Source organism: Paramormyrops kingsleyae, chromosome 15, assembly GCF_048594095.1.
Source record: "Paramormyrops kingsleyae isolate MSU_618 chromosome 15, PKINGS_0.4, whole genome shotgun sequence".
NCBI lineage: Eukaryota > Metazoa > Chordata > Actinopteri > Osteoglossiformes > Mormyridae > Paramormyrops > Paramormyrops kingsleyae.
In genome coordinates, this window is record NC_132811.1 from 14,906,153 (window position 1) to 14,930,198 (window position 24,046).

A 24,046-nucleotide genomic window follows, 5' to 3' on the forward strand; every position below is an offset into this window, starting at 1 on the left:
CCTCCCAGTATCGGTCAATGAATTCTCACATGTTGATGTCAACTAGGAGGTTCCTCGGGGTTTGGGACAGGATCACTGCGCTGAAATCTGGGTTTCCCCTCCTGACTAGAAGCCGTATGGGATCCAGCTTATTGCGAGAGCCGCCCGCCGTTTGCAGATGCTGCCCGGCGGAGAGACTCCGGGAGTCGGATATGCTTTTCAACAAGTCGCTTAAAATTTACATTTTCCGACTGCTCTCTTTTCTGGATATATGTGTAGGGGGTGTTTTGTGAGATCTGCTTACGCCAATAAAACGGTACCCCTGCAAACTGGAGTTTTGTTTCAGGCTGAAAGATGCGGGGGTCCGGCATCTGTTTTGGTTTTACCGTAAGTAGCTTCGTCGACCTGAAACTTTTATTAACTTTTGGGAGTTGATGGAACTGTGCGCTTCATTCGTGTTTTTTTTTTCCCCCTTTTTGTTTTACAGATATGGTTTCTGCACTGTACCGTTAGAGGTAAGACTCAAATATATTGCACAGAAATAGACGCATGGCAGAAATGAAGCAGAACATGACTGAGTTAATTAGTACGAGTGATTTCTCCTGTTTTCCCCAGTATATAATTTTTCAAAACAAGTTGTCAGTGCGGGTTTGCATTTTATATATTTATGCGTTTATTTCGTGTTTTCCCCAAACCAATAAATGAGTTAATCTGTCTCCAAACAATTTCTAAGTCAGACGAAGCCCCCGCAATATCCTTATATGTAAATGTAAAGTCATTAAAAGTGTTTCAGAATATGATTCAGTAATGTCCCCCACGATAGACTGGTGATGACGTAATAAAAACTAACGACATCGTCAAATGATATTGAGGATGTTTTAATTTATAAACGTCCCACCTGTTGGTTTTTTTTTATCGCTTGATTAGAATCTGGGCTGACGCTACAGACCAGGTTTGTGCTCAAACTGGGAGAATTTTATTATGAGTACGTGCGGGACCAGCTTCCCTGGCATGACTCCCGCCTTGCGTGTCAGAACAGATCCGGATCCCTGGCAGTCATAATCCAGGCGTTTGGGAAAGACATTGATATTTTATGGCAGTTATTGAATGTAACGCAGCCAGTCTGGATTGAAAATAAACTTTCCCAAGGTGAGTTATGTAGTGTTTATATAAACTTTTTTGCATTTCATTTTTTTTTCCTTTTTAAAATCTATTTGTATTCCGTTTACATTTAGCGACATCTGTATGTATAAAAGAGCGTGTATTTTTGTAGGCTAATATTAATGTTTTTTATTGATTTAAGGTGACTTTGAGTCCTTAATTTTGGAGTTCTCAGCCAGTAGTAATCACACACATGCCAGCATCCGTCACCCCTTCCCACCCCTGGGCATCATGACGCTGTGCGCGCGACTGCAGCTCGATCGAAGCTTTTACAGGAACTTCAGCCTGTTCTCCTACTCCATACCATCATCCTCTGACGGGTTTCGGGTTGAGGCTTCTGTGACCCCCGGGGACCTTATCAGTCTGGTGGTGATAGTGCACGGAAGACCCAAATCCTATTCACCGGCTTTTGAGAACGATGGTCGCTGGCACACGGTATGCGTGAGGTGGAGGCGGAATGGAAGCGAATGGTCCATCACTGCCGATGGCAACGTTAAGGGGGAGGGCGGCGACCGCTCTAACGGCAGCAGCATCGATGGCGGTGGCCTGTTCGTTATCGGTCAGCCCCATGGCGCCCTTAACAACTTATCGAAGGAGGGCTTTTCTTGGAACATTACACAGCTTAACATTTGGGAGAGGGAGTTAAACATCAGTGAGATCCACTCCTTGGAAAAAGGCTGTTCAACCATTTCCTCTGGACTGGTTTATAAGTGGAACTTCTCCGCCCTTGAGACGGATGGGTCCCTGAAGACGCACTGGGGAGACTCATGTGAAGGTAAAGTTTTGGCCACTTTCCATCTGGCTGCACATGTCCGGGTGAGATCACTAGCCTACATCTACTGGGATTCGTAACTCCAGCTTTCAGCCAGCGGGCCCTGGGTGTGTCTCCACGCAGACCTAATTAGAGAAGCTGGAACTGATAGCAGCGGATTTTTTATCTGTGCTGTAATTTCAAAATCCGCCCTTTGTGATGAGACACAGATCAGACGCTGCTATTCCATTTTCAGTGTGTGTGTAATATCTTTTTATTGCATTTCTTTGTCTCGTAAACAGTGTGATATTAAGTAACGCCAGTTTATGGCAAAACGTTTAAAGCAAAAGTCAGAAATAACATAGTGCTGGCTTCTCAGTTGTTTTTGGCTTAAGGCAAATGTACATATATAGATAACGCCGGACATATTGGATCCCAGTTCAGGTTGATCCAGTCATTGGAAAGGTTGCACATTGGCCCAATTCTGCAGGCTTATTAGGTCGTCTGTGCTGCTGTGTGCTTTTCTAAAATGTACGGAAATATTTCCAAAATATTATTTAATCTTCAGACATCTTCCATGTAACTAATTCATTATATGGGCAGAGTGATTCTTGCAGTGCTTTAAGTGGGGAAAAACCAGTGCCGGTACTCCCCTTGTTGTTCAGTACCAGGTGCCGGTACTCCCCTTGTTGTTCAGTACCAGGTGCCGGTACTCCCCTTGTTGTTCAGTACCAGCAGATATTGAGGAGCACAGGTGTTCCGGAGAGAAAAACGCTGGTACTTTCTATGGGTTACCCCTTTTCCACTGCACTGCACTGGACAGTGCTGAAGTGAATGGCATTTCCATTGATTTGGGAGCCCAGTGGGAGTTGGGTGACAACACTGTCACAAACCACGCCTACTACATAAAGCAACAATGGCAGAACACATCTTGTGTTTTCAGATGCTGAAAGATCCTGCTTTTTGTCCCTGTAGTCCTTTTTCAGTTTTTTTTTAAGCTTGTTGACTATTTGCTCTGTTAATTGTTGAAATCCAGCAACTCACAGTTCTTCCATTATATCTTCATACATTTTTTCTGCCTTGCGAAGTCCAGAATGCCAAAAGAGCTGTAATTTCTTCAGCAGCCCACACAACTCCAGATTTGCTTTCTGCCGTTTTATTTATTTAAAGTTGCCTTGGTTACTCTGCCCACCTTTAATGATGTCACGGTTGCTTGGCTCCAGGCCAGCAAAGTTTTATTAGGATATACAGATGATCTACTTTTCCTTAGTGGGGGCTTAAATCATGCCACCCATTTATCAGTTGGCTTCTTGTGCAAGATTTCTTGCCAACTAAGCTACTTGTTTATCAAACCAAAATGTTCCGGAACTGGACACATACCTACCTTCTTTCTCCAGTTGAATTATGACTAAAGTCTGCATTTAGCAAAGGCTCTATTAAAACCAATATATTGTATTTATTTGCTTGCTGAAACTTTGCACCTAAGGGTACTTTCATCACTTCGGTATGGGAATCTAAATCTACTTGTTAGATTACGTGAATCACAATCAGCATCTCTCACTCCTCTGAATCCATCCATCCCTTCATTTTCTGAAACCACTTGTCCTATTCAGGGTCGTGGGGGGTCTGGCACCTATCCTGGAAGCTCCCTTGAGCACAACCCAGGATGGGGTACCGACCCGTCACAGGGCACATGCACACCTACGGGCCATTAGGAAACCCCACGACGACATGGGGAGAACATGCAAACTCCACACAGGGAGCCATGCCGGAGACTCGCACCTTTGTCCTAGAGGTGTAAGGCAATAGTGTTAACTGCTGCTCCACCATGTTGCCCCAACCCTGCATCTCCTCCTTTTTTTTTTTTTTTTTTTTTTTTTTTTAATTCCAGGTAACAGAAATGCCATGCCTGGGCTTATTAATGTGACAAACCGCAGGAAATGCATGACCTTTAACCCTTTAACTGGGACCCTGAGCAGTGATCACTGTGAGAAGCAAAAAGGGGCAATTTGTCAGTATGAAAAAGGTAATTTTTAGCGTTCATTTGTGCTTGATTGTCTAGTGTTTAAATGTTTAAGTGTAGCAAATTTGTAACCTTAATGTTACTTACACCTGTGCTTCTTATACTACCTCATGTCAGTTTGGCTGCCATTAAAAAGGCCCATTAGTGATATGAAACCATGTGACGCTGCTTTTCCGGCAAGATATCTGAGCAACTATTCAAAAACCGAAGACCAAATTGTCTGGAGATGTTCATGACATTATGATCTAGATTTAGCAAATTGATCAATTTTGAGAGATTTTTTTTAAATTGAATTTTTAATATTTTAATCGGTTATTACATAGTAATTATTCATATGGGGATGGCATATTATTTGTTCGATCTATAAAGCTGGACAATAACTTTAAAACAATATAAGAACCACTTCTGTGCAGCTTACATTTACAGGTAAATATAACTAGTCAAACGCATAGCACCCCCCCCCCCCCCAAAAAAAAAAGTTACATTTTTAACTTTTCACTTAAATCTCCCTCAATATTGATCCCAGACATGACCAATTTCAATTTCATGAGTTACTCGTGCCCAAATCAGCATGTCAAGTTTCGTTAAAATCTGTGACTATGAGGTCTGAAAGTGTGAAGATTTGTCATTGGAATGACCCATATGTGTAGTTCATTGCTCATTGTACTAGGGAACAGGCTTCCAGCTGAGGAAATGTCATGCAAGATAAACTCAACTTGTATTATTTGAATGTCAGCTTCACCTCAGGTTCTCCATGTTTTTTTTTTTTTGTAGATGTATTTGAGCGTCTTTATAAACTGATTGTCTTTCCCACGACTTCAGTTTCCTCCAGTGTGAGTAAAGACCCCCTATCTCAGCCTGTAAGTCTGTATATAGGCCTTGCATAGACCGAATATTAGGTTATGTATTTTTAATTTTTTTTGTCTTAAGCATTCCTTTAGGTTTCAGTGCTTGTACTCCAAAACCACTGTACCATCCTGTGATAGTCATTTTTATCCGTGCTTATCTTATGGATTGTTTGTTAATATTTTGTGTGTGTTCTTGTAAGAAGAGAGATTTAGTAATTCGTGTAAAATGTCTTAATTCATGTTTGTTTGACTTTTGGAAAAGGTGGTGGAGCCATACCGGTTGAACTTAACTGAGTCAGAGATCGTTGAGCTGAACGCCTTCCTGAAAGAGCTGCTGAAGGTTCTGGCAACAGACCCAGGCATCCTTACACCCATCAACATGCTCTACCTGATGCAAATTGTCGATTTTGTGTCAATGCACGTCTCTGCGAGACTCATGCCCTCTGAACTGATCACGCCTTTGGCCACCAAAATGTTGGAGCTGGCCAGTGAAGCCATCGATGCTGAACTGGCTGACCGGTGGATGGATCTCGGTGAAGAGCTGGTCAGTATTTCCCTGTGGACATGTGCTGTTCTCTGAGGAAATGTGGGCACTTATTAGGCACTTCTGATGCCTCCTTTTTCCCACGCAGGGGTCTATCGGGTTCTTTAATGTCATAGAAACCATAGACAAATTGATGGCATCTTTGGCGGATGTGCTGTCATCTGAAGGGACGAACTTCACATTTTCATCAAAAAATATAGGTATAGGTGATGCACACTCTCCATTTTCCTTCTGACCCACGCCTGCTGCATGGAATCGGCTTTATTGCCAGTTTAGCGCATGTTTCTAGTACTGATTTAGATTTTGTGGACATTTTTAGATCGTGTTGACTATAGCCAGAGTAATCACACTGTTTATGTGTTTGTGTCTTTGAGTAATAACACAAAGTTGAAGCGAAGGCATTCTTGAAGGTTATCTTGAGCTGTGATAAAGATTTCATGTGCATCCGTAATCACACGGTGGAAAAGCCTTTTACTATGGCGGCGGGGAGACGTCTGCTGGGTGACTTGACTAGACTTGATAAATCGGACTTTCATTGCTCCAAGGTCTTTCCCTATGTGTGATGTCCCATGTGCTGGTGTTTCCAGATGTGAATCTGGAACAGCAGAATCTAAGAGAGCTGAACCACAGCTGCGTGTTCAAGCCGTCCACACCAGACGGCAGGGACGAGATCATCATCCCCGACACGGAAGTCCTGCGGCTGCGTTCTCTTGGTGAGCTCTGGGACTCTCCCCCTGTGCGCTGTCTGTCTTCTCAGCATGTAGCCGCTTCCAGGAAGGCAAGATGGCATGATGGTAAAAAAATTAGTTTAAACCACTGGATTTCGGGTCAAAGCCTGTGGTAAGACTCCTGAGAATCATTATTTATTTTATCAAGGATGTACAAGGAATTTGTTCTGGTGTGTCTGGTCATTCCCATCCCAGCAAACAATATGACGTTGAAATGACGTCTTTTAGACGTCTTGGCCTACCGTAGAAAAGACGTCTTCAGAGGGTGCAGAATGAAAGTTTTTATGACGTCTTTTTTAGACGTCCTCTGGATGTTCAGTTATGACAACTATAAGACGTCTGTATAAGGTGAAAAAACAGTCCGGAAATGGTCGGTGTAGACGTCGTTTTAACGTCACACATAGACTTACTTTAGACGTAATTTATGTATTTACAGCTTTATTCATTACAAAATAATCCCCACTATATATTCTAATACCATATTATGTTTCACCCCAATAACCTAGTATCACTAAGCAAATTCAGTACAAAAAGTCTCACACAGCATTCTTAATACATTTTTATTGGGAGTATCAGATCAGATGATAACACACCTCCCCCTCTCCTTGTGTCTTACAACATCACAGCAAAAATAAATACATTTAAACCAAAAACTAAGTGAATTTAAACATCAATAATTCACTCAATACACATAGTTACTGTGATGTTGCGCTGCTTTATTTGGTTTAATCGTCCAGTCTGAGAAGGCATTCAAGTAAGAATTGTATTGTACTGAGTACATGACAATAGTAACTTTGAATCCTTGAAATACATGTATTTGATAATTTTCCTGGCAGCTATCTTTTTACACAGAGCCACAATACACAATAATTTTATTATTAATTTCACTGCTAACAGTTTGTATCAGGAGTTGGTTATTGTAAAAGAAGTAATTTGCGTGCAGGTGATTTTTGTATAGATTTATCTACACCCTTCTGGTAGTGCTGCCATTGCAGTCAGGTGTCACAGACTACGAGGAGTATAAGTAGTCCGACTTGGCTGCAGTCAGTTTATACTCCACCCTTGCAGCCGCCGGCAGATCGCGTTCCACGTCGCGTCAGCTGCAGACAGACCTAAGCCCAAGTAGAACGCACCCATTGATTATTTTTTGGCTGTTTTGCTAGCGTTCAGTAAACCTCTGCTCGATAGGCCATCAAGTTGTCTGTCTCAGCGCATTCTATAAAACGGAGCCAACTTGGTTGATCGAGTTTTATAGTCTGTGTGTATCATCGTGATCATCCTCATTTTTTTATCGATAAAAAAAATCGAGATCGTTTTATCGCCTAGCACTACTTCTTATTGTGAAATATGTATATATATTTTTTCAAAATCAGTATTTATTTCATAATGCCGTTTTTCATCATTTCATGATGCCTTATTTCATCATTTCATGACGCTGAATGATGAAATACTTTACTTTTCCCGCTTTACTGCAAAATGGAAGTCGTTCTGTGCTCACAAGAGCGCTAAAAATATATGAAATCATATTTCACAATAAGTAAATTTATATAACAGAATGCAATATATTTCACAATAATGAGCTGTATTTCATAATACTTTTGAACACTTTGGAGTTCCATATGTACAGATGTGTCTTACCTTCAGATTAATTATGTGGACATATTGGTTTGCAAAAAAGTCAGCAATGCGATTATTAAACAATGTACACAACTAAACAATGCTAAATACTACTTACCTTAAACTTTAAACTTATCCACAACGACGTGCAGTTTCTCACAACCGTTTTACTGCAAAAGACGGTGTCGGCTTTTTTTAAAAAAATTTTTAGCGCTACGGCAACAGAACTTGGCCAAACCACACACCGGACGTGCATCGGCAAATTGTGATTATGGGATTTGCTTACGTGTAGCAGTTTATTTTTGGACATTTTAAAACATTAAAATTACAACAGCATGAGCTACAATAGGCACCAGAATTGACGCTGACAATGTTTACATGGAATTGACGATCTGTCTACAAATTTCCAAAAGTCGCCTACCTAGACGTTCAGCTTGAACTACATATCTACGTCCAAGAGGGGTCAGAGTTAGACGTGCAGATACTGCACCTGATTTGCACGTTGTGTAGACGTCCAGATATGGTTCTGGACCGACCGACTCCATCTAGACATGATCTGCACGTCTGATGGACGTCTCATGTTTGGTGGGATTGGATACATTAATGCACATATTGTATTGTAAGTTATAATTATAACACAAAGCACAGATGGAGCGACATACAGTACAATACAAGTCCAGACAAGACCGACAGTATTTAGTACAGATGGTTAAGCATTATGAGAATAGGGTCAATAATTTCACAGCTTTAGGAAAGAAACTGTTAACTGCAGAGTAGTTTTACCCAAACTGTTATGGTTTTAAAAATGGACGAAGACATTTTCTTGTTCATCCCAGAAGCACTAATCCTCTGCTGTAGCTCCAAGTCAACAGCCATCACACCCAGCCAGGACGGCCATATTGCAATCAGGAAATACCTTCTGGAGTTACTAGAAATCCTTACTGACTTCAACCCAGGCTTTTTGTTACTGAATCAGACTGGCATTCCATTTTTTTTGTTAAAAAACAGAAAGGAGCTGAGTAAGAATCACGCAAAAATTGATAGGATTTAATCTTTTCTCCAATCTGACGTAATGTAATGGCTGTATAATCAATTAATTCTCCCAGACTGCTGTCTTGCTCTTGCAGTGAATTTAATAACCCTTTCTGTATCTTTTGTTGGTAGGTCTAGAAGATGTAATCTTCATCCGCGTGTATTATAGGAACCTCACGGACATCCAGTTGAAGAAGTACCAGAATCGTTTATCAGTGAGTGAGAAAGAAAAGAAGTAGGTGTAACTACCGTTTTTTTCTGCTTAGATTTTGAAGTAAGCTAAGCTGTTTGGTAGGACGTTGACACTTTAAGTACCTTCTTCTGATTATGCCAAGTGCAGGTGTCTTCCCCCAGTCTTCTTTAACAAAGATGCTGGGAAGAATCTGCTTTTAGTTAAGAAAAATCTGGCTGAAAAAATGTAGCGACGTGTTCATCAAGCAGGTGACGGTTGTGTCTTCTCTTCGCCTGACCTGCCTTCGCCGTTTGTCTGGTTGACTCTTTGTGGCTATTCTCCCAGCCCTCACACAGGTAGACTTGCCACTGCCGTCATATCCGCCACGGTGCGAGATTCCTCAAGGAGACAAAACATCCCAGTTTCCGTCAATTACACCCTGTCTACAGTCAGTCTGGTGAGTGTAAAGAATTGAAGCAGTATCCCCTTCCATTGCAGGATGCTTAATAAAAACGTCATTAAGATTCAAGAGTTTGTCATATGCATAGAAAACAGTCAGTTACATTATACGCTTACTGCCTAACCTTCTGATTGATAAAAACAAATTAAACACAAAGCACAAATATAAATTAAGGTACATCAATATGGGGTGGCACAGTGGCACAATTATGAGAAATATGTCAACAGTGCAATGGAAACGGTGAGTGCTGTGCAAAACAATGAAGGATCTTTATTAAGTTTTATTAAGTTTTATTTATGAACTAGTAGATTTCACTGTAATAGATTTTAAAGTGTTGAAATTTGCACGCCCAGGAGGAACTTTCATTAGCTAGCAATCGCTCAAGTCAGGTGACTCTATTTCTGTCTTAAAAGCAGTCGCAATGGGGACATGTGTTTTGCTGTAGGTGGACGCCCCGCTGTCCATCAAGCCTGTTTGTGTGTTTTGGAACTTCAGCCTGATGTAAGTATGATGTTATGGAGATGTGGCACGTACAGCTGCAGGCCCCGTGAAAGCACCAAGCAAGCGTGAATTACACGGCCCTGACTAATGTCCCCAGGAGCCAACATCTGGATGGTTGGTCAAGCGAGGGCTGCCAGGTCATTCACACCGAATTGGCCGCAACCTCCTGCGTCTGCCGCCACACCACCAACTTCGCAGTGCTCATGAATTACATGGAGCCCAAGGTACTGCGTCCCACAGATGGTGCTCAGAGTTGGCAGTAAGAAGAATGGAATTTGCTGCATGAAATGGATTGTCCAGCTGTGAAAATGTCTTGGGTGTGACAGACTGAAATCAGATGCAGAGGGTCTCTGAATCAAGAATGCGGTCTGTACACCGTAACAGCGTGGGGTTACAAAATATTGTTGATCACTGGCCAGTAAATGAGTGCATTCATTTCATAAATATTTGAAAATTATTTAAATGGTATAATATTTATAATATGTGTGATCGTGTTGGGTCACATTGTTTACATGGACTTGCTTTTGGTTCCCAACCTGAAGTTTAGGAGCCATGAATTCCTGAAGAATCATGCGCCGCATTGAGTTTATATTTCCAGCAGGTGTCACTCTTAGTCAGGCTAAACCAATGTTTCTTTATCCAGATTTCTGTGACCCCCCCAGATGGTCCACATTTTGATCCCTCCAGGGAGGGAGCTATAACATGCACTGTCTGTGTGTCCCCCCCAGGACTGAACATAAGAAATTTACAAACCAGAGGAGGCCATTCGGCCCATCAAGCTCGTTTGGGGAGAACTTAACTAATAGCTCGAAGTTGTTAAAATCTTATCTAGCTCTGATTTAAAGGAACCAGGGTTTTAGCTTGTGCTACATGAACAGGAAGATTATTCCATACTCTAACTACATGCTGTGTAAAGAAGTGTTTTCTCAAATTCAGTTTAAAATGTTCTTCCACTAATTTCCACCGAGTTCTAGTTTGAGAACGATGGAAGCATCTTTTTATAAGTAGTTGCTAACAAAAACTATGCTGGAACTTTTTTGGTGCTTTGTGTTGTTGTTGCATTTATGAGAAATTTCCAGAAACTGTCTTTATAATTGCATAGCCATTGGTGGTGGTATTTTTAGCTGCGTACCTCAGTCCACCTGCACTCCATGACGCTCTGGTAGGGGCTGAGGATAAGGTGCCCTGGAGTGACCCTAGCAGTTTTGTAGCCAAGGACAAGAATCCTGCTAGCGTTAGCAGTTGCATCCCTAGGTAAAAAATTGTAGTACCCATGAATTTTGAGAATATCACATAACATCTGTGTGTTAACTGATGTCCTTTTTCGTGTTTCCCCCACAGTGGAGCGTGGAGGTAGATGATATCCTGACCAAGCTGACTTTCATTGGGTGTGGAGCATCTCTCTGCGCTCTGATAGTCACCTTGATGCTCTTTACGGTCCTCGAGTGAGTGAACTCCATAGAAAAGCCTCCACTGAATGACGGTCCCATCAGGCAGCGACTGCTGGGCTGACGGCCCAGGGCTCACACGTCCAGCTAATTACTGCCCAGACCGTCGCCGTGGCGATTTCCTTCATGGGTCCGCCTTCTGTTTGTAGAGGCTGCCGCTGTCAGTAGAGCTTTGTCGTGACATGCGTCCGGTCATCGAGCGATGCTTATGTTGTAATTAGTTTACGCTCACAGCTGTCTGCGCGTGTCCGCGGTGAGGTTTTATGACGACATTACCGGGAAAGTTAATTAACCCCCAGGATTCCCGAGAGAGATCCTATGAGGCGTTTGCCATCAGGGCTTACTAATTAAGAAATTTATGGTCTACTCTAAAGAGTTCAGCCAGTTCATGCCAAGATGCTGGAAATATTTAATGAACATAGATATACAGAGAGGGTACTGAGGAGGGCCAGTGGACCAGTGGGTGGCGCTGTTGCCTCACACCCCTGTTGCTTGGCCTTTGATTCCTGCTCTGGCTCTGTCTGTGGAGTTTGCATGTCCTTCCCATGATTTTCTGTGTTTCCTTCCAGCAGTCTTATGATTTAAAAAAACAAAAAAAAAACATGTGGTTTAGGTGAACTTGTGATTCTGCAAAAGTTTTATTCTTCATTGAAAAAACAAAGTCTTTATGTGAGAGCCACGTGGAATTCTGAAAGGACACTGATGCTGACTTGTGGTCATATTCTCCTGATTCCCCGCAGTATTCCCAAATCGGATCGGAACACCGTCCACAGGAATCTGTTCGTCGCTCTGGCAGCCGCTCAGATAGTCCTGCTATGCAGCGGGTCAGTTGCCACTAACAAGGTGTGTTTCCATAGACCAATCCTGCCTCTCGCATTGGCCCAGCAGCCATGCCTCACCCCACACAAGACTGATAGATTTATCACACAATTGGTTTTCATTGGGAGCCGTGTTTGTCTGCTGTGGGTACTGTGGTGATGGTCCTTATGTTACGTCCTTGGCTCGGGGTGAGGGTCAGGGCCGCCGTTTCATGATGCACATGAGCCGAAACATGGCCATCAAACGCCAGACTATCTTCAGTCAGGGGTGTAGGCTCAGAAGTTAACCTTCTGCCCCTTCACCCCCAACCCCCCTTCCCCAGGTGGCCTGCACTCTAGTGGCAGCTCTCCTCCACCTCTTCTTCATGGCAGCTTTCAGCTGGATGCTGGTGGAGGGCCTGTTGCTATGGAGCAAGGTGGTGGCGGTCAACCTGAGCGAGGCAGGACACATGAAGTACTACTACCTTATTGGCTGGGGTAATGTCATGCTATTGGTGACTGTCTTCCATGTGTCATTCATTGAGTCATGTGACTTTCAGGAGATTCCAGAAAAGCTTTTTATTGTCATGATTGTTTTGGATGACAGTGTATTTATGTTTTGCCCCTTTCATAGATTGTTTACGGGTAAAAATTTGGAAAATCTAATTTTTGCTTTATCAGTTTAGTAGTTTAGATATAGTCATTGTTTATTGTAAGATGTATTTCAAAATGAATGGATGTGTGAGGTATGAATGAGGCTGGAGCACTTTTCTGGACAGTCCCTCTGTCTCGGGTCAGGGCTCCCGGTTCTGGTGGTGGCCATCACTTTGGCCTCGGCTTCTGGGAGGTACGCAGGAGACGGCCATTGCTGGCTGAGCGTGCAGAATGGTGTCATCTGGGGCTTCGTGGGGCCCGTCATCTTCATCATCATGGTAAGGCTTTTGTGGCACTCCTGCCACCTGCCCGCGCTCCGCCGTCCCTGCCGCCACGCCTCATTGGCCGTGTCCTTGCGTCCCAGGTGAACGTCATGGTCCTCGCGCGGGTGGTGGCTATTGCCATTTCCGCGGCCAAGAGGAGGTCCATCATGCTAGCACTGAAAAGCAGTCCTGCAGAGCAAACGTTTGAGCAGACCCGGTGAGCTACTCATCAGTGGACGCTAGAGGGCAGCATTTCTTCTTTTGTCACTAGCCGTCCACTTTGAATTCAGTCAGTTTTCTTTCAGTTCAAATTGTGATCTCGTGTATGTAACTTTACTTATTCTTTAATTTGTATTACTTCACATTACTTTAGCTTCAGTTCACTTATATAGTTATAATCTCTCCTGGTGTCCAAAAACAGGGCTTCCATGGCAAATGGGGTTGTTGGTTTTGAACAAAAATGGGTCTGTTAGTCACTCATGTTCTTGTTAAAAGCTTTTGTTGGTGAAATATGACTGTCTGTGTGACGGTCAGCATTTTCTGCTTGATTCTAAGAAAAGGCAGCACGTTCAGGGTGTAACTCACCTAAATGCTTTCCTTGTCAAAGCTATTTCCTTCCTCTATTGATATTCTTTGAACAGTGTCCAAATTATTTGATATATTGCACTGTTTGCTTATGTTTAAGAAAGTTACATTAAAGGGCACTTTTACTGATAGTCATTAATCATACGCAAGCTTCCTCTGTAACGTTACTCGCTTGTGAGGGAAAAAAAAGGCTGAGTTCTTGCTACTCACCTTTCCTCAGTTTAAAATAGATCCTCACAGGTTAGTGATGTGTCTTTGGTGTATATGTCAGAGTACTAAACCCTCAAAGTTAGAGTGTACATGTCAGTCAAACCACTTTAGCCAGTTTTCCTGCTATACCAAATTAAGTAAGACTAGGAGAATGGAAATGGTCACGATGTGTCTCAAACTGGCAGCTTCCGTTGGGTTGGAACGTCTCACTGGCCGGTACCAGATCTAGTGTAACGGGCAGCGTCCCGGTTTGACCAGAGCGCTGACTCATGGCTCTGTGTAAAGATTGTGGGGTCCTTCCTCACCTCATTAAGGGGGGGCGGATTTGTTCCAGTGCTGCGGTGAAGGCGGTGATGGTGCTGCTCCCAATCCTGGGTCTTACCTGGCTATCCGGGGTCCTGGTACCGTTCTCCATTGTGATGGCCTTCCTCTTCGTCATCCTCAACTCCTTGCAGGTAGGGCCTCTCTCTGCTTGTGTCTAGCTCTCTGCGGGAGATTTCCCCTCTTCCACTCAAGGCTTTTCATTTATTCCTCATACTCATGGAAGGAAAAAATTAGCAGTATGCTCAAGGAGCAACATAGGTATGCATGGTGTTTTTCATCGTTTGTCTTTAAAAAAACAATCAAATCAACGTTCAAGATGACATGTTTGTGTTAAGATTGAAGCAGAAGTCAAAACATTCTCATCCTTTACTGGCATGATGCTTAAAATGTTTATGACCAACTTGTTTTACTCATTTTTAAACATTTAAACCAAATTTTCTGCCCTTAGTTTGATAGGCTTGTTTTATTGGCTAAAAATCTGCACTTTTTTGGATCCCATTTTGTTGTGGTGTAGAGGCCAGAGCCTAGATTTGAAAACCCTTGGTGTCTGTATTTATTCTGTCACACCCCCGACCTAACCTTGTGTGGTAGAGGAAAGTCAATATGGCTGTTTTTTCTTACCCATTCAATAGTTGTCCACGTTCGGTAATTTATAATCTTTCTCAACCTCTATATTAGAAGACATAAAACAAACAACAAAACATCCATTGGAAGAACAATTGCCATTTTTGTCCTGGTCTGAAGTAAATACAGTACCTGGTAAAAAGTGTTATGAACTGAAAACTATATTGCTGTTAATGTTTTTATTATATACTTTATTTTTTGTTTATAGTCAACTTATGTGGTTTTGTATAGAATTATACATTAACAGTTTATCAATTTTACCACCAACCTTCACTTCCTGATAAAACTATTTAAATACAGTTTCCTTGATGTTTTCATATACCGTTTTAGTGTATAGTGTACATTACTGCTGTAAATACTCTAGCTAATACGTCTGTTTTTTAAATTTATCGTCAGAGTACCACAATTCTGAAATTGTGCCAAAGCACAGTTAATGGTATCCAGATCCTTTTATATTCAATATTTTAAATGTTTTTTCATTGTTGGATTAAAACATAACTGTGGTTATTTAAACCAATCATAGTTTCTACTCTAAAAAAAACTGCAACCATGTTCTAAATGAATAAAGTCAGATAGAAAAAAAATACTCCCCAGCAAACTGTACTGAAAAGAATTCATCACATTGGAACAAATGTGTTCCATTTCTGGTTCTCTAGCTTGTAGTAATGTTAAATCACATGAGTATATGTGAAATAACCCTTAAAGTGAGATGCACATGCTCTTTGCTGTATCTTCTACTCTTACAGCGTTGCTGGCCTGCAGTAATGATTTGTAATCATCTTTCAACAGGCGTTTCTTTAATTGAGCAATAAATTTAAGAGATCAATAGAGATTTAGAAGAGTCGGATCATTAAACGTTTTATCACAACAATAATTAATATGGGCATCCGTGAAAAAGCTTCTGCCTGACTGCTGTGCTAAACTTTAAGCAACAAATCAAGCTGCCAGGAAATTAGCGACAATGTTTTCTTGCTGCCCATTTTGCTGCTGACTGACATGTTAGTACTGCTTGCTTAATCCCTGTAGTCGGCCTTTTTAATGATATCAGAATAAATTGTAACATTTTGCACAAGTAATGTAGTAGTACTGACACTCCTGTACTTGCAAACTTTAAATTTATGAACTTTCAGACATACGAACGAAGAGGGCTGTAAGTCCAAATTGTGTTCATTGGACTCCTGTTTCCTGTCCGCAACATCAGTTTTTCCTTTCTGTGCGCCAATTCCTTCTGGCTGCTACTCCCAACGCGCAGCAGCATAGCGTGCGTACTCCCAGCACCCTAGTTGTTTGTACTTGCGTATACCGTTAAAATGATGTTGAATAACGACTTACGGACATTTCAAGTTACGAACGACTGTTTGGAACGTAACTCATTCGTAAGTAGAGGAGCGTCTGTACACTCTTACTTTAATGTATTAATTAACCAAAAACTAAGGCCTTGTCCACATGTACATGGGTATTTTTAAAAAGGGTGTTTTTCCTCCTTCGTTATAAAAAAAAAAATCTCTATTCAGATGATAACCCTGAAATGCGCCGTCAAGAGCACGCCAAACCAACAGGGGGCGATATAACTCTAACTGGAAAGCCATGTTCTGCTAGGCTAAAGACGGCTAATGTAAACAGCGAACAGCACCCGCTCTGATGTCAAAGTGGACAACAGTGCAGTTTCTGAAAATCTTCACCTACGACGAGGTTTTACAAAAGCTCCATTTTCAGTGACATAAAACACCATTTGCGTGTGGATGAAAGGCCAAAACGCATAGAACAAACTACGCTTTTAAAAATACCTGTGTACGTGTAGGCGTGGCCTAAGTGTTATGTCCTGATCCCATGTTCGTTCATCATTAATCAGTCATAATTGTTTGTGTATTTCATGCAGTTACTATACTTTTCATTATTAGTACTTGAGTAGTAACTGACTTAAGTTACTTGTGCCCCTCAAGTAAAGTGTTACTATAAATTAATGCAACATAATCAAATGACCATTTGTATTGAATAATGATTTGATTTGATTACACCATTTGTATTATTTCCCGTACTGGTTATCCAGTACAGTGTCTTGGTGAGTCTAGAACAGGGGTCTCCAACTCCAGTCCTGGAGAGCTACTGTCCAGTAGGTTTGCTATCCTACCTGGCTTCTGATGAGCCACACCTGTTCTCAGGTAAATACTAGGAGCAGGTGTGGCTCATCAGAAGCCAGGTGAGACAGAAAACCTACTGGATAGTAGCTCTCCAGGACCGGAGTTTGAGACCCCTGGTCTAGAAACTCTACCAGCAAGTGCAGAACACAGGGCCAGACACACGCCGGGCAGGATGCCAGTCCATCCTGCTGTAGACCTCGACACACGATCATCATGCTATGGACAATTCACAGATGACAGTTCACCAAAGCTCATGTCATTGGAGGCTTTAGAGTACAAAGCAGAATCCTGCAAGGGGATAACATGCGAAACAAAACAAAAAAAACATTAATTATGCCACCCAAGGTGTTTACCAGGTACCATGTGCTATGTTTATAAAATCTGTGTGCAGTTCACGTAGAGTACAGTTTTTCTTATCCATATTTTAAAGTCTGTTCAGGCACAATAATTCTTTTTTTCTAGTATCCTTCATAAAATTTATAATATTGCTTACCTACCACTCGTATTTAGAGGACCTTTGAGACGATTGACATGTTTATTACATTCGTGTTATTCGTTTGTACAGATGGATAGTTTTTGATCAATTCAGGTCAAGTACCTTGCCCAGGGGTACTGGGGCCAGACCCCTCCTGGGATTTGGGGCTGCATAAACTGGCAGCCCAGTCCCTTACATGCCATGTTAAGTCCAGGCTAAAGACTAGATAGTATTTCCTACAAAAAAAAACAGACCTTCAATTTGGAAACACAAAAGGTCTAATTCCATTAGAGCTATGGTTCTATACTGGATTTGTTTAAGAACTTTAGTTTTTTTTGGAAGGAAATTAATATTTCTGCAAATGTGGTGTAGTATGCTGGGGGTATCCAATGGGGGTATTTCCTTTTGTCATATTCTCATTGCACGTTTTTCTTTTCTAAAGGAACTTGAACAAGAGAAAAGTCCCCTTTTGTTAATGTTTAAATAATCTCTTCCAAAAAAAAGATGTATGTATCACTTTTTAAAGTTATTTCAAATGCAGCCAAAAATCCATAATAGGTCTAATATATAGTGAGACACATTGTTACAGAAAACAGGAAAGTTAATAAAAAAGAAACTAGTCTTCTTATGCTTATAAATGCAAAACAATAAAAGTGGTATATTTTAATTAATTCTGCCCTTGGATTTACCTGTAATACTGGACTAAACTGTAATTTGTAATTAGTTACTGTATCTGTAACGGACAAAGGATAGCATTTAACATTAATGAAAACATAATTGCTACCAATAAATATCACATTGATTCCGTACTGTGGAGTGTATGGAACCTGAAGCGAATGAAGGGTTGGTAAAACTACGGCTTTTTCTTTCAGTGCAGTCGGTGGATGTGAATCGCTGGCTATTGAAGGCAAAGCCCGAAGCTCCGCGCGGGTAACCAGTTCAGCAAATACCCGTTTTCTCATGCTTAATTGTGGCGTTACTGGATCTGGTTCCGTTTTCTTTCTAGTTTTTCTCAAATAGGAAGAGTACAAATTACAACCACATATTTTAAAAAAACACCACAATTCCTGTCTGATTTGCTAATATATTAATTGTACAGCCGTCTTTTAAAATGAGATTTTATTTTATTTTACCTTTATTAGTTATTTGGCGCGTGTCCGCGCGTTCTCTGCTCTCCCTTTTCGTTCGTTTGCATAAGCCGTTTGCGACAGATTTTTTCAAAGCATTTCGAAGCAAACTCCAATTCAATGAATTGAATCCAAACTCCAAAATCCAATTATAACATTCAGATTAAACCAATGCTCCATTTATACACGGGAATATTAGCGCTAGTTCAGCTAATAGTAACCTGCCATTAAAATCTGGCCTTGGTGTCGTTGTGAAAATGTCAATAGCGACTTATTTCCAATCAAAGTAATGAATAAAGCCGCAAAACATCTCCCCCTCCATCGAGGGCGCTCTCTTTTAAGCACCATTTACGGGCTTAAGATACTACGAATACAGCCGTGCCTCACAGCCTCTTTTATCATGCCAGAAATAAATAGCGTGAGGTTTTCAAATGACCATAAATTGCTTGACCCTCTGTCATCCAATTTCACTGCAGCGTCATTCATTCCTCCATCGCTATCCATTACCTGGATATAATGGGCTCCAGGTCATTCATTGTTCACTGGATTATGAGTTCATAACTTAAGAGCATATAAGAACACAGCCGGGTTTGTTTGTTTAGGCGTATTTGCTAGTTTGTATGGATTTGTAACTGCGTTAGGTGTTCTTTTTAGTAACCAAAGAAACTTTATAGACGCTGTTGTTCTTAATCTATGGAATCAGTTTAAACCCAGTTTATTACCTTGGGAATTAGTGATTTTTAAATCGCAATCAATTTGTTCTTTCTTCGAGCAGTGCCGGGAGCTGTCAACTTTCCGTGTGTTTCTGATGTAATTTGCATCATTTTTCCCCAGAAATGTTATCCACAAGGGGGCAGCGGCAATTCATCCTGTTTATTTCTTTCACTAGTAAATGAAAATATTCCACCAATACATTAGAAATTCAGTAGTTTGAACTTAGTTATTACAATGGTAGTCGTTGTGAAAAGTTGTGAAAAGTTTGTAACTCTTTAATATCTGTAGTGTATATAGGTATTTATTTAGGCAATCAAACAATTTTTTATTGATTTGCATAATCCAAGCAGTATCATTTCATGCTTTACTTTTATTCACAAAATATGAATGTTGTAATTGATTAAAGTTATGCCAGGCCTTAATATTTTGCATGAACAGTAATTTCCCCAATGTGACTTGACCTAGTATGAAATTTTTATACATGTGCTAACAGATTAGTACTGCATTTCTATTTATGTTGTTTAATAAATAAATAAATGAATGATCAAGTATTACTTGTAGAAATCTGAAGGAGGTCCAATTGCTTTTAGTTTTTATGGAATTTCAAGTTACTCTGCATGCTTATTGAATGAAAGGTCAGCTCTAAGGAAAGCTAATTTCATTTCCCAGAGTAGTAAAAGGTGCATTTCTCCGTTTTTGATGTTTAGTGTCCTGGCAGGATGGTAGGGCCGGAACATGGCCGTTTCATACTATTCCCAGTGGATGATACACATTCATCTACCCTGCAGCTGAAAGTGCACATGGCAAGCAGAGGACTGGAGATCGTAAAGGGTTGAGTCTTGGGGTGTGTGTGTGTGTGTGTGTGTGTGGGGGGGGTTGCTTGGAGTTTGTTCTCAGTAGACTTTGGCAGAGTATGTCTTCCTACTGTTTTCAGAGGGGTGACATTTTTCAGAAGTCAAACATTGTTAAAATGCTTCGCGTGTATGTGCTGTATATGATTTTGGATGGTACGACTTGTAGTTGATAGTATTAATAATATTTGCACCTACTAGCCTGTTGAAGTAGGTGCAATACAGTGTTTTGGATGGTAAACCCAGTCATCTGTAGTACAGTAGTTGAGAGTAGATTTTAGTTGATAATAGTATTAGTTAATAATGTGTCTAGTAGTGTTAGCATTATGTACAAAATGCATGTAATACAGTGCATTTCAGCAGATTTGGTTGAGCAGTTGTCTATTTGCATTTTTTGTATCGTATCAGTGCTTGGTAATATATCTATTCAAGGTGCATATAAAATAATGCATTTAGGGTAGGCAGATTATTGACTGGCAGTGAACAAAATTAATTTTGACGGAATGATGTGCGGTTCTGTCCATGCATATGTGCTCACAGAACCAGGGTTCTACATGCAAGCAATTGAGGGCAAACAATTTAATTGAATGTAAAGCAAGAGGAGGGAAAGCGGCATGAAGGCAGAACGCATGCAGGCCTAATTATATGGTTCTGAGCCCTGGGGAAATATAATATACTAGCATTAAACGTGCATCTTGTGTTGAATGAAGGTCGCGCTGAAGGTCATATTCAGGTGCGTTTCCTTATTTGTCACTGGATTTAAATCAGGTGTACAAGTGTTTTGTAATGGGCTAAGGAACATGAGGGTTAACTCCTGCTTTAGGTCTTTCTTTATAGGAAAATATGAATTTGATGAAAATCTCCTTTTCCAATTTTTTTTTTTATTGCTCTGGTTTTCTCTTGCAATCCAAAGTCATGCAGTTAATTAGTCACTCTAAATTTATCCATAGTGTGCTTGCCCTGTGATGGAGTGACGTCCCGTCCATGGTGTCCCCTACGTTATGCCAGGTGCTTTATGGGATAGGCGCCAGGTTCACCACGACCCTGTACTGGAGCAACAGTTGTGGAAGACGGATGGATCTCAGTTTGGATGTCACAGTGCAATATTTTAACTGTGTCACGAGAAGACCTTAGTTGAAAAGATATTGCCATTTGGTTCTCTGTCCATCACAGCATGGGTGACTGCCACAGATCGTTATCCTCTTCCACTCCATTGTGGAGTAGCTGTTACCCTACAAACGCAGTGGTCATCCCTTAGATGTTGAAGTTAAACACGTTACTGACCTGGGGCATCACACCCCTTAACAGCCTGGATTGGTGACTCTAAAAAGACCATTTTGGGTATTAGATCCAGTGATACAGGGTGCCTTGTTAGATTTATGGCCCCGTGGATAAGTGGGCGTCGCGCCTATTAGCCATGCGGTGCGGCCTCTCCATGAGCTGTCTCTGATTGGCTGTGATGGATGTTTGTTTTGATAAGGGTGGGAGGGGTATCAGTAGCAGCTTAGTACCGCCCTCAGCTGTCAGTCACAGCTGTGTGCCCTCTAGCCCTCTCTGGCAGACGACCCCCTTCTTGCTGGAATTTGGAAAGCCTACTCCAGAGGATGCCAAGATGCCTTCACTAGGGACAGTAGAGAGAGATCCGCAGTCCTCCATAGTACATACCTCACCAATCCCACCCCCCAGACAAAGGGGAGTTGGGTTATTTTAAAGCCCCACTGCTCTAAAACAACATGACTTTAGTTTCTCAGGCAGGTGCTGCAGCTCTCATAAATTCAGTATCTCTCTGACCTTCAAGGCTGGACCACAGAGACCATGCCATTCATTTTTGGTTGTTTGAGATTGCAGGAGCAGTACCTTCTCAGAACTAACCCGGCTTCTGCGGTATAGTTTAAAAAAATCCCATCAAAGATGTTTCTTCTAGATGTAAAAACAAGTGACCAATGTGTGACTTCAGCTGTGACCCAGAGCCGCCACCTTGGCTGGGTCCTTGGGGCAGGGATACCATCTTAAAATTATTCAAATAGATTCATGTATGTTTCACATGTCCACAGTCTATTTTATGTCGCAGGGTGATGTTAAAGCTTGCGTAAGACTGATTCTACAAATGCGTCGATCCACTGTTAATAAAAATGACTCATTATGTCACTATCTATGCCACAGTAAAGGTCTATATATCTGTAATTGCAAATACAATTAATTCCAAATACAGTTAAAACTACTTGCATTTCATTTTGAATGAAATGAAGAATGAAAACCTGTTACACCAATAATTTAACTCCAGGCTTCCTTGTAAACATTTCTAAGCAACTTCCACTAAACTGTAACCACAAAATGCATTTCAAATGTGTTTATTAAATGTTTCTTTGTAGCTTCATTATTATAAACTTATTATAAAATTATATACTTATTATAAAATAACTAGTTTCATTGTTTTTCATTGGAAAATATTTACTCAGCAAGGTGAGTCATTTGGAAACTGAATTGAACTGAAATTTCTTCCCTAGGTTATCCGTAAGGTCCAATCAGATATTCGTATGATTTTGACAAAAGATTTAAAACTTAATGACAGCTTTATAATTTAAGGTATTTGGGAACAAAGGAATAATCTGTTATAGAGACCCAACCATAATTAACCTGGGTTTGTATATTAGGTTGAAGAAACAAGCTTGCGAAATAATAGGCTTCCTGTCAAATTTAAATTCTGTCTTCATGCCTCTCGAGAGTTTCTACACATAGAAACATTTATTTGTTTAAGAATTACTTGCCAGTTAATTTGGGTGGTGTTTCTGTCATACGAAAGCAAACCATGTCATGCAATACCCAGAGCCTGCTGAGGGTCACATGACCAGCGACAGCAACCCCGTGACCCCTCTTATAATAATATGACCCCATTGGACAGAAACCACCCCAACCCCAAAATTGCATGCTGAACATTGGCTGTTCTATTTTTAATTAAAGCTCTTTTTCCATTTATAGCTGTCAGGGCTTCTCCACTCTTCTGGGTGGAGGTGGGAGTCTTTCCATCTCTTAATTTGAACGCTGTGGACTGTTAGCTTTCGATGGTGAACTTTGCCAGTAATTAATGGGAACTCGGACATTCAGGGTCAGAAAACCCTCCTTTTTGGTTAAGCGTGCCAGAAAATAAAGCTGAGCTGCTGGCCCTTCTTGTATTGCATATAAATGTGAGCTTTTTGTGTTTTGCATGGAAATTAATATATAATCTAATACAAATATTTTATTCATTTACTTTGACAAAGGCACAACTACAAATGTTACGCAGGAATAATCCAATATTGTTTTTATCTGATATATTTTCAGAATATTGAATAATGATGTTTATGAGAATGCATTTAACATCTTTACACAAAACTATATGATCATCTGGCTTTAAATTATGTTACTGATATATTTGGTATATATTTTTAAGGACATGCAGATTTAATTAGATTTAATTAGCTTTAGTTGTCAGGCATAAGAAGTGCTGCTTGTTCTCGTACCAGCCCCTTGATAGCTATCGGCATTGTTTTCCCTTAATGAGCTTCAACAGAGGCATGCTAATTCTTACTGACTAGCTTTCTGTCCGTTGTGTTCTAGAAGGTGGAAAGGCTGCCATCTCAGAATGACTGACACTCTACGTCCGGCATACTGGCTCACGTTGAGCTCATGCACTTCAGATCCATTATTCCTGCTAATTATTATCATTAAGTGAATGTATGTTCTAATCTGTTGTCTTTGAAAGGATCTTGATTCAGGGTTAAGTTGTTGCCTAACTGCCATGAGAATTTCAGGCTGGGCTCACTCGGTTCATATGTTCATAATATTATTTAACTTAATTTTTATTACTGGCTATTTTGTGATTTTGGTACAGCTAGTAAAACAACAGGAAATACGAGGTGAAAGTCAATAATATATTTATACCAAATACTTTTTGGCCTAGAAGTTAAAGGCGTTTTAAGGCAAAGACGCAACGAAAGCCACTCTTTGATACCTGCCCAAGGGCTCGAGCATCTGTAT

At 40.9% G+C, this 24,046-nt stretch overlaps 1 protein-coding gene and 1 long non-coding RNA gene across 7 annotated transcripts in view; one reads left to right on the forward strand and one right to left on the reverse strand.

Moving 5' to 3' along the window:
* Positions 1 to 41: 41 nt before the first annotated feature.
* LOC111840123 (adhesion G protein-coupled receptor D2) overlaps positions 42 to 24,046 on the forward strand; it is a 70,140-nt gene continuing 46,135 nt past the window's right edge. For 4 of the 6 annotated variants that reach the window (XM_023804623.2, XM_023804628.2, XM_023804622.2 and 1 more), the window contains exons 1-19: positions 43 to 366; positions 467 to 494; positions 907 to 1,128; positions 1,283 to 1,915; positions 3,783 to 3,917; positions 4,689 to 4,774; positions 5,025 to 5,306; positions 5,395 to 5,506; positions 5,894 to 6,019; positions 8,816 to 8,918; positions 9,201 to 9,312; positions 9,761 to 9,816; positions 9,914 to 10,040; positions 11,158 to 11,261; positions 12,005 to 12,107; positions 12,406 to 12,559; positions 12,860 to 12,993; positions 13,080 to 13,195; positions 14,108 to 14,228. In XM_023804623.2, coding sequence (XP_023660391.2) covers positions 334 to 366; positions 467 to 494; positions 907 to 1,128; positions 1,283 to 1,915; positions 3,783 to 3,917; positions 4,689 to 4,774; positions 5,025 to 5,306; positions 5,395 to 5,506; positions 5,894 to 6,019; positions 8,816 to 8,918; positions 9,201 to 9,312; positions 9,761 to 9,816; positions 9,914 to 10,040; positions 11,158 to 11,261; positions 12,005 to 12,107; positions 12,406 to 12,559; positions 12,860 to 12,993; positions 13,080 to 13,195; positions 14,108 to 14,228 — 2,787 coding nt within the window. In that variant the 5' untranslated portion in view covers positions 43 to 333. Of the gene's footprint in view, positions 367 to 466; positions 495 to 906; positions 1,129 to 1,282; positions 1,916 to 3,782; positions 3,918 to 4,688; positions 4,775 to 5,024; positions 5,307 to 5,394; positions 5,507 to 5,893; positions 6,020 to 8,815; positions 8,919 to 9,200; positions 9,313 to 9,760; positions 9,817 to 9,913; positions 10,041 to 11,157; positions 11,262 to 12,004; positions 12,108 to 12,405; positions 12,560 to 12,859; positions 12,994 to 13,079; positions 13,196 to 14,107; positions 14,229 to 24,046 lie in introns of all 6 variants that reach the window. The other 2 variants (XM_023804626.2, XR_002837306.2) reach the window with 2 other exon arrangements.
* On the reverse strand, positions 6,581 to 8,090 carry LOC140578478 (uncharacterized). Its single transcript, XR_011982661.1, has 2 exons — positions 7,770 to 8,090; positions 6,581 to 7,146 (listed from the first exon to the last, which is right to left on the reverse strand). It is a non-coding gene; the product is annotated as an uncharacterized lncRNA (long non-coding RNA).